The sequence below is a fragment of the Mobula hypostoma genome, chromosome 11, assembly GCF_963921235.1.
Source record: "Mobula hypostoma chromosome 11, sMobHyp1.1, whole genome shotgun sequence".
NCBI lineage: Eukaryota > Metazoa > Chordata > Chondrichthyes > Myliobatiformes > Myliobatidae > Mobula > Mobula hypostoma.
Genome location: NC_086107.1, coordinates 48,881,521 through 48,892,758, shown reverse-complemented (window position 1 = coordinate 48,892,758; position 11,238 = coordinate 48,881,521). Strand labels below are relative to the sequence as shown.

At 35.1% G+C, this 11,238-nt stretch overlaps 1 protein-coding gene across 1 annotated transcript in view; it reads right to left on the bottom strand.

Moving 5' to 3' along the window:
• tnnt3a (troponin T type 3a (skeletal, fast)) overlaps positions 1-11,238 on the bottom strand; it is a 31,133-nt gene continuing 19,895 nt past the window's right edge. The window contains exons 12-14 of the mRNA XM_063063101.1: positions 11,106-11,196; positions 6,408-6,448; positions 1-306 (exon numbers count right to left, since the gene is read on the bottom strand). Of these exons, the coding sequence (XP_062919171.1) occupies positions 258-306; positions 6,408-6,448; positions 11,106-11,196 (181 nt within the window). The 3' untranslated portion in view covers positions 1-257. The remainder of the gene's footprint in view (positions 307-6,407; positions 6,449-11,105; positions 11,197-11,238) is intronic.

Here is an 11,238-nt window from a genome sequence, read left to right as displayed (position 1 = left end):
TAAATTAGATGCCACACTTTATTTACAAAAACAAGGATTGTAGATGAGGATGGGCATGATATTAACATAGTAAATAAAGGGATAATTGTCATAGATCCAATGTGCAATATAGACTAAGATAACTTGTTGTTCGTTTCAAAGCCTTGGACGTAATAATTTTGCAGAATGTTTTGCCACAAGAGAAACGCCTAGCAAGAATCCAAAGTTGAGGCAATACAATCGGGTCATGCTGCAACAGAAGGCACCTCTTCAACGGCTTACTTCCAGCGACCTCCAACCTTGCCCTTGCCAGCACCCTTCTTGCTGCTGCAAGTCACAAACAGAAAAAAAACTTTGTCAGTTACTTCCTGAAAACCAACGTCCAGTTCCTCTTTGAGAAACTAATTTGGCCTCTTGGTACATTTTCAAACTAACAAGGGATTCCTGTCTGCCACCGGAAGATATCGTGTGAAGATTTTCCTAATAAAAGTAAATCCATTGGAGATGTCACCCTGGCTTCTCATTTTCTTTTATAGCTTTGCCTTAAAAGGTAAACCAGGGGAACAGTGTGCTGTCTGCATGAGTTGTTCATGAATAGGGATAATTATTTAATGATATGTTTCTTTTCTTTTAATTTATATATTTTGTGCCCAGTGCTCCCTATCCAGGGGGCACTGCCAAAACCCAATGTCTCCTCTCGTTATTTGGAAAGTGGTCCATCTAGTGGATTTGAGGAGAAATGACAGTGTTTAATCTGAAAATGAAACATTCATCAGATACTAATAGGATTTCGACTGGGAAGCAAGCAGTTTTTTTTCTAGAAACCATGTTGCCAATTAGTGTCCTTTGTATGAATTTAAACAGACATTTCAAATGGGGCAAAGGGAAGCTCTGTTAATCAGGTGCTCTTTGGATGCCAGATCAGCAGATTTTTCAGATTATGGATTTCTATTAAATTTATATTTACCATAGAGTAACAATTTTTATCCAGTGAACATGATATATTTCACAGGAGCATGGGAATAAAGGGTCCAGTAAGTTTCAGGAAAGCTCGAATTGGAGAGCTGAGGAGGCAGGAAACAGCTGAGTTTCAAGGAATGGTGAGAACCAGGACCCTGGCGAGTTTCAAAGGTGTAGGGGAAATGGGCCCCATTTTGTGAAAGGGAGTGCAGGAATCAGCCTTGGTGAATCGATGCTAAACTAGCAACATTTTCCAACAGTCACATGATGATTAATTAAAGTTTTACTGGGTCATGGTGTGAAATCAGTAATATCAGAACTGTCAACTATTACACAATGAAAGCTCCCAAAATGAAAATCAGAAGAGAGTGATACAAAGTAGCTGAGCTTAACCCCTAATTAGTTGTCAGTCCGGAAAAATAGAGGTAGTGACTTCTTCAGATTTAGATCATACCAATTTATATTTACCTAAAATTGAAGTAGATGAAAATATTTTCTTTTTACATTATTTTAAATGAAAAAAGCAGCCTCATGCTTTGGCAAGATTGTATGCATTTTATAGACATCAAGCAAGACAACATATTCAAAATCATTTGGTTTCAAAATGTTTATCCTAACTTTTGTAATGTAAAGTGGTATATTATTGCCTTATTTATTTATTTTTTGTTTCTTGCTCATTTGAACCAGGATTAGCACTGGATGTCCTTGTTTACATGCACAGGTAACGTTGTTCAGTGATTCACTCAGTGAGAAAAACTGTGGTTCTATCTAATAAGTACATATCCCGGTATACCACTGAGCTGTGATGTGGGGCAGCATGAGGCAGATGAATGCTCATAGATACCCAAACTAATTTTATGATGAGTGACATTAATAATAATATGGGAGGGGGGGTGAAGGAATGACAGGGGTAAAATGAAATAATTCACGAGGACCAGATTGATATTCTTGAAGTTTAGAAAATTAAAATGTTATCTAATTTAAGGTGACAAACATAAAGTTGACAGGAAAGATAGAAAAACTAGTTCTTCGCACTGTGTTTCAGGATCAGAGATGAATTAGAAGTTAAGGAATTTGGGTGTACTGTCAGCAACTGAGGTGCTGAAAAGCATTCCCCTAATGTCCATGATTCATGGTTTATTTTTAGTCAATTGTTTTTTGATTTTCAGAACTTAAAAAAATTTAGCAGCCGGTGCGATGTCAAGCATTTCTTCAGTCTTTGGGAAGATACTCTGCTGCCTAGGAAGAGCGGTTAGAAGCCACAGAACAAAGGGGCACAGTGTTTGTCTCAACAGAGTGCTTGATGGGACAGTTTTACAATTCAGTGGACTATCCTATCGTGAATCTCCCACTGCAAATTATCCCAAAGACAGGACAAGCAGATGGGGAAGGTGGGTATTTGGGATCTAACATGTTATGGAAAAAGATATTTGGCAGATTACAAATCTCGTATAAACACTCTGGTAATTTAGGAATTAAATGGGTAAAGTAAGTGTAGGATGGCATCGTGCAATTTGAAGAAGTTAATGAAACACACGCTGGTCTGGATAAGGATTAGGATTGGAGATGTTTAAATGCAATAAAGAATTAAGTAATATTTGGCAAGTATGCAAAGAAATAATGAAAAGGTGCCTTAGGAGATGACCAGCAATAACTCCGGAGACAAATAGCGCAGAGTCACAGACTCAGAGAAAAACTTGCTGGGTTAAATCCCATTCAGGTTCATAAATAGCGAATAATGTCTGAGTACAAGTAGTGGGTTCTGTAAGTTGTGAAAGTAGCTAGAAGAGTTGTGAAACTAAAGAATTATGTAATTATGTACTTAAAACTATGTAGTGAGTCTTTCAGTTGTCTGAACTAATCATGATTAATAGAATAGTTGTTAGGCAAAGTCATTGTCTGGTATATTCTATCATGTGGTTTATTGAATTGGTAATAGTATGCAGAGTCCATATTTAGATTATATGTATGTGTGTGTGTGTATATATCCCTACTCCTACATTCTAAGGTACTTTTGGAGGAATTTGTTGTGCATTTTCAAAGAAACAAGCAGGCAGGATATGGAATTAGGTACAAATCCATTTATCTTCTTGTCCCATTGTGTCATTAGAAGTATTTCATTGTCAGATATAGAAGACTAAGAACTCTTGCAAAATCAATTTATGTCTCGTATCCTTATACTTAACTTACCTGCTTAACCATAGTTTTCATTCTATACCTTTGCAAGCTTTATTTTTAAAAAGTGCATGCTACTCTTTGTGCTTGAATCATAAAAGTCAACATGCCAGCATGACTTTGGGTCTTGAGAAAACAGACATGCTTCACTTACCAATAAGGAGTCTTGGTAGTCTTTAATGTAGATTAATAAATTACTTACATAATGCAGCAGGAGAGACCAGCCTACCAACCATCTTCTGAATATTATAAAGAAGACAACTATATTGGATTCCAGTGAAACTCAGAGTGGGATTCCCATGGATGACCTAACTTTATGACTTGATCCTCATTCAGTCTGGGCAACGTTCCAAAATTTGCATTGATTTTTTACCTTGTCAAAACTAAATCTTACCCTAACAGGATTGTTGTACAGTAGGACAGAAACACCATGGTGGCAACATGAGAAAATGGATCATTCTCTTTCCTTTGGTATTCAATTCATAAAATATTCTTCAAGTTAAAGAAAATAAATTTGTTTTGTTAAATTAATTCATCACTTTCCAGGAAAATTGTGATTCCTTTTCCTGTGATACAATTCAGTTCACTTTCCAATATTTTGTCCCATTAGGAGTATTTTTAAACTTGCTTATTTGTGGACTTGTAAACAATACAACTGGGAAGGCTGTTATCCCAAGTCATGTCATGTCACAATACTTTCACAAGAAATCAATCGTTATAGAGTCTTTGACTGGAGCTGTGAATGGAAACAGTGGGCTCTCAGTCCCACGTGGTTTCAGATTATCTATGATGCAGCACAGAACCAGCATCAATCGCATAACGTAAAGACAAAGGTTATCGCGGAACAAACAGTGAAGGGAATCACGCAAATACAGGAACCTTAGTACAAAGCATTGTGGGTAACTTTAAGCACAAAGTAAGTGGTCAGACTATTATATCATGTAGTATTAGCAAAGAGGTCTCATCCAGAGCTTCTTTTGCTCCATCAAGGATCTTTTATGATTGTGCTTGCTGGGAACTCAGAAAAACCTTCTCATTGGAGAAGGGTCATAGAGTTTGCATATTCCTTGTCCAAGAGGGCACGATAGTCTTCCCAATACCCCAGGAACATATAATTTTACACCTAGTCTTGTGTATGTATAAAACTCCTTTGATTATCTAATCCTAATACTTGTGTTTGATAGTCATAGAATCATACAGCACTAGAAACTGGTCCTACGGCCCAAATGGCCCATGTGGTCTATTGGTTATCCATTTACACTAATGCTACCCTAATTCCATTTTATTCTCCCACAATCCCATTAACTCCTCTCAGCTACACACCAGGGGTAATAGATAACTGCCAACTAACCTATCAACCTGCTGCCTTTGGGGTATGGTAGGAAACAGAAATACTCCAAGGAAACCTACACAGTGAAATGGAGAACCTGTAATTTCCACTCTGCAGACAGCATCAGAGATCAGTACTGTACCCAGATCTCTAGTGTTGTGACTCTACTAACTGCACCAATGTGGAGTATCATTTTACACATTGTTGCAATAGCATTATGCCTGTTCTGAATAATTGATGATTGTGATGCATTACTGACCCATAACTACCTAAGAACATATTCAATATTTAACAACTATTTGGGCTACTTAGTACCATTTTAGTACAAAACAATTAAAAAAAAATCATAACCTCTGCCCTGATTGAGTTAGGACTTGAAAATCACGTCCAATAATATAAAAAGTATCCTCTTATTTTCAAAAAATAATTGTCCTCAAAAATACTTTTCCAGCTGGTTAACTGAAAATAAAAGTGTTCTTCAAATATAAATGGGTGAAGATTTTCTCCATGATCATTGAAGGAAGGAATGTTTTGAGAGATTTATTCACAATGCTCTGCACCATGGTTTGACAAGCTCCATGAAGTCAACATCAGATTAGACAGTGTGTTCTGTATGTAAGTGAAAATCCACTGAAGGGAAACAGTGAACTAGATAAAATAGAAGAGGGATTAAATAGAAAGAAACATAATATCTTGTCAGTGTATCAATATGGGTCTAAATAGGTTAAAGGTTATGGAGTTTCCACACAACTGGATTTTAGGCTAATCAAAGGTTTTCTATGTAAAACATCAACGGTGGAAATTAATTCACGATGGCATTAAATGCAAGGAAACAAATTTTGTCGACATCAGCAGTCTTCCAATATGTTTTAAGCTTTGTGTGATCCTAGATGCAATGAATCAATAGTCTATTCAATTGTGAAAGGCTCTAAAATTGATCGCAGTATCATCTGCATATTGACTCTTCATTGTCACTGAGAAGCAAACACTTTTATCTTAGCCTGTGAATACCAAGGCCAATTGTAACTGTGCTGTTAATTCTGCATTGAACTTAAAATTTACAATTTTTGGTATTTCTAAAGGGAAAATGGCATTTTTAATGGAACTATGATTACAATCATAGTTATATAATTATATGATCATAATCTACACAAACCAATGTAGAAAAAAATCTATCCCTAATATAAAATTGCAAAGCACTGATACTATTTATTGTTATTGAACACAGATGCTCATCAAAGAGGATGCCTTTAGAAATTAGTTGTATGGTCTCTGAAATTTGAAAGCATCATTTTCACAAAATTCCCTCAGTTATGGAAGTATAATGGATTATTGTTTATTGATCATAAAATCACACAGCACAGAAACATGTCCAAGCTAACCATCAGGTACTCATTAACAGGAATCATTAACTAACTTCAGTTTCTCGGCATGGCTGAAAAGGTAATCTGATGTATGTATGTATGTCTTGATGAAGGATATTGTGAAAAAAGCAAGGTCTCTCTTCTCTTTTGCCTGTAATGCCATTGGTGTTTGGGGCACCACTGAAGGTCCTCCATTTTTGTCTACGTTCATGGCTTCCTTCATCATTTCAGTGTTTCCAAAGTAAGATATATATTGCTTAAGTTATCTGAAGATAATCAAGAGGCTTTGTTCTACAAGGTCTAGCTATAGCCCAGTTGTGTGGAGACTGACATTTCGTATATGGTTTAAAATCTTGGATTGGCATTTCAGAAAAAAAACTAATTTAATTCCAACAGGCACTGGTGATAATAGTAGTTACATAATAGTAGTTAACATTACCAGTTATAATAGTAATGTATTGTGTTTTCACTTGCAGACCAGTACCATGCCTGTTTGAATTGAATTCCTGTTAGCTTTGTCCATAGTAGATACATTAGATGGCCATGCTTGTGAGTTCCCTCTGATGAAAGTTTGGAGTCGGGGTTAGCAATATACTTACTGTTTTTGAAGTTCATCAATGCGATTTCTGGCTGTAGTGATCTGTAAACAATATACACTCATTAGTGCCTATTGCTGAAGACTGACAATTACCTGTCTTTGGAGGTTTGGACCACTTGGCTGTTGAATGGTTTGTTCTCACACACGAACTCAAGTAGAGGCAGAAGGGAACCTGTTGGATGAAATTTTACCTGTCCACCATTGTGCAGACATAGACCAATACTTACTGTGTCATCTTCCTCCATCCATCCCACTGCTTGTCACCCTATGGAAAATGAGGGACCCTGGATATATGACAACCTGGCTCGAGAACTGTACTGAACTGTGGTAGCTAGCCTGATAGCTTGTTGAAGAGGTAGCAGGTTTAACCAGAGGTCAATTAATCAATGCAACAATGTCACACTTTCAGTGAAGGATTAAAAGAAATGGTGGCTCTATGTTTTTATGCCAAGTACACCACTGTTGCTAGCAAAAAGACATTGATCTTGCTCAGAACGTGCTTCAAAACTACATTGATTGTGATACCCGAATCAACTGGCAGGTGGGTGGGTGCAATTTAAAATACTGTAAGATGCATTATCTACATCAAAGATGGCAAATAATACATCAGTAATCATCAGTAATAATGATCCCATTATGCTCATGATGGGACAAACATTCCCTTCATTAGTGTAATTAGCTAAATAGTTACTAATTCATTTGCTTTTGGAGAATAATGATGTATTAAAGTGTACTGCATGTGTGAGTTTGTCTCCATGTTTTTTATTGAGCTTTGTTTTGAAATAAGTATTCCAGTTTAAATCCTAAGTAAACGACTGAGCGTGCAAATTCTCTGAGATATTGAAACACCAAGTTACTCGGTGGACTTGGATCAAAGCAGCATATCTTCCATCTATTTGCCACTATTACAAGCAAAGTGCACTCTTAATATTGCTACAGGAAGGATCCCTTCATCCTTGGATGCACTTCCTCACAACGAGGAAAAGATGAAGTGAAAAAAATGAGTCACATTCTCTTGTTTCTGTCTGGTGAAGGATCATCCATTCATCTTCTAGATCCATGCAATAATTTGTGTGGAATTCCTGTTACTCCAGAACAAGCATAACTTAATATAATGGCATGATAAATACTAACTATTAAACATGATCCAAAAGCCTGAACACTGGATTATTTTCTAGGAAGAATTGTACTTTGACAATTAATGTGATTGGCCAAACAAAAGTATGATCATCTGATTGGTTAGATAGCCTCTTCAATTTGAGAGACAAATCAAATTTTAAAATCAAGAGATTATTCCAGTAACTAAAAATCACTTGTACTTTGTCATCTTTTTGACTAGGGGCTGGATGTTAATCAGAATGGTAACCTGCTACCTTCTCCCTGCGTATCTGGTGTCTCTTTGGCTTACCATGCAGCCGGCCCATGCATATTCCAGGCAGGACCCCTACAGCTGTGGCACTTACTGTGGCTGTGTTTAATACTTACAACTTGGAGAGTAGCTCCAATCTTGTACGTAGTGACGTAGTCTAAAATAAATTACAGCAATATGTAGTTCAGTGGAATTTTACAAACATGCATTATGTATTATGTCAGGAAGTAATGTGTACAATTTTCTTTAATTTAAAACATGAGTGTGTCTATGCTAAATATTGGGCCTCATATAAAACTATACCATTTTGTGCTTAAGTTACATAATGTAAGATAATTTCACAATATTGTTTTTTTTTAATTTTCACAATAAGATTGTGGAAATGATTAACTCTTAATAAAATGCTGCTACTTTGACAAGGCTTATTATAGAGAATAGAATATTTTTTTAAAATTCCTGATTAGCTGCTCTGTTGATCTACTTGGCCACCATTCATAGAGATGGATTGAGAAGCGGACACTGAACAACAATATATGAGATGCTTCCAAGATATTATACATGTAGGATATTATGTGTATCACTGTAACTAGGTGTGGATAACTAAAATGGATGAAACAACTTTTCTCCATTCATTTCTATTGACCTGTCTCTCAAAAAAGATTAAAGAAGGAAAATTCTCTGCTGTCAGTTTCATGGTAAATTACGTTACTAGTTCACAAATAGGTGTGTTGGGCTACACTATAGGTTGAGAGGATTGAATATCTTTGATTTTAAAAAACTACATCAGACATAGAAGGTTTAAAAAAAGTTAGAAAAAATAGGACTGGAATGTGAAAAACTCAATAAACCAAAATATCTTCTAAATTGTACCCAAATCCTCAAAGTGTGTTTAACTACAAAATTATCAGTTAAATAAAGATAAAGGAATTGAGGATCCAAGAAGAGAAATGATAGAAAATTTATTAACAGAGTTAGCTTCTAAAGAAACCCAGACAGGACAGACCTCTAGATTAATATAATATAACCAAAATGTAAGATTCCATATATTGACTGCCCAGTAATAAAACCTAAAATTGGGTAAGGCTAAACCTCCATTCTTTTTAGCTTTTTGAAGATTAACTTCATTTAATTGAGAAATTTTATTTTTCCATATATAAGAAGATATAATAGAATCCAAAGAATCAAAAAAGGATTTAGGAATAAAAACAGGTATGGACTGAAATAAATATAAAAATTTAAGAAAAATATTCATTTTAATAGAATTGATTCAGCCAATCAACGATAAAGAGAGGGGCAACCAATTTGATAGTGCCTTCTTAACATAATTCAGAAGTGTAAAAAAATTTTCTTTAAAAGGAATTTATAATTCCTAGTAATTGTTATGCCCAAATAAGTAAATTGATTTCTTACAATTTTAAAAGGAAGGTCCTTTTACGTCTGATGTAGTTTTTAAAGAGTGGAATAGATTGGGTACTAAATGTTTTCATGATTTATTTGTTGCAGATAGTCTCTCTTCATTTGAACAACTGTCAGTTAAGTATAGCCCACCGAGAACTCACTTTTTTTTAATATTTACAAATTAGAGACTTTTTGCGTTCTCAAGTACATACATTTCCTAAAAGTCCAGATAAAAATTTACTTGGTACAATTTTTAATTTGAAACCCTTCCATAATGCATCTATATCTAATATTTATGGTATGTTGTTGGGAATGAGGAATACTCCTTTAGATCAAAGTAAAAATCTTTGGGAACAAGATTTACAGATTTCAATTTCTGAGGACACTTAGAATGAAACTTTTAAATTGGTTAATACCTCATCATCGTGTGCCCGTCATTCCCTTCTATAATTTAAAGTTGTTCATAGAGCCCATATGTCTAAAGATAAGCTGTCTCATTTTTATTTGGATATAGCTCCCTATTGTGATAGATGTAACAATGGAGAAGCTTCACCAATTCATATGTTTTGGACTTTTCCGAGTCTTGAAAAATATTAGAAGGAAGTATTTCAAACTTTTTCAGTGCTTTTTAAAGTAAAATTTAAACCTAATGCTTTAAGTGCCTTATTTGGTATTGTTGGAGGAAATGATATTATTTTGGAGTCACATGATTTGCATATTTTGGCCTTTATGTCTCTTATAGCCAGGAGGGCATTGTTGCTGAAATGGAAGGATGCCACTCCGCCTGCTCATACTCATTGGTTACATGACATTATGTCATGCTTAAACTTAGAGAAGATTTGCTGTTCAATTTCTGAACCCAGACAAGATTTTTTGACGTTGTGGGGACCTTTTTTGAATCATTTTCAAAATCTTTGATTTGCTATTAAGCACAGATATTGGCTAATAATATGTTTTACTATATGTTAAGGATTTTGTCCTTTTCTTTTTTTTTTAACTAAACAGCTGTTTTTTTCTGGTAGTGGGTTTAGATTTTTTGTATAATAAAATTATCTCTTTTTTTAATATTATGTTTAAATTTAATTTACATCGATATGGGGTAATTACACTTCATCTGTGATTTCAATATATTGTAATTGATGTATATTATATATCCTACTGTACTCTGTATTCTTTTATGTAAGAAATTAATAAAAATATTGAAAAAGGAAAAGAATATCTTTGATTAAGTTTGAAAGCACAATAAGTTAACTGTAATTAAGAGTTCATTTAAAATAGCATTGGTAAAGATTTCGTACAATTTAATTTTTTCTCATTTGCTGCATTTTATAGCACTATTAACTACCAGGTACGAAAAGAAGAAACATTCCCAGGTGAACCGATGAATGTAATATATCTGGATTTCCAGAGACATTTGATAAGGAGCCACATAAACAGATACTGCACAAGGTAAGAGCACATAGGATTGGAGGATAATATGGGGAGGGGGAGTGACAAACCAACAACAAAAAACAGGAAGTCTAGATAAGTCGGTCACTTTTCTGACTCTCAGTCAGTTACCAGTGAGGAGTTGCAGGAATTAGTGCTGGTGCTCCACCAATTAATACTTGAAAGAAAGGACCAAGTTAAAGGGCCATTTAAAGTTTTCTGATGATGCAAAGGTGGGCGAGTCTAAACGTGCCAACACAAAGTAGGAAACAAAGAGCCTGCAAGGTGACAAAACAGATTAGCTTGGCAGAAGGAGTACAATATACAAAAATATAAGGTTGTCCACATTAGAGGGAAGAACAAAAAAGAACAAATTATGCAATAATCAAGGAGGAAGGTTGATATGCATCCACAGACAATAGTACATTATACACAAAAAGTCAGCACATGGTACATCAAGTAATTAGGAAGCCTAATGGAAGGTGGACCTCAATGGATGCATACCTCATACTTCTGCCTCTTCAGTTTTTCACTCAGGTCAAATTTTTCAGATTCTAGATGGCACAGCCAATCATGGAGCTCCTTTGCTTTTTCCCTGGTAGTTTAAGAAAACAATAACGATAAAGATAATGAAGAG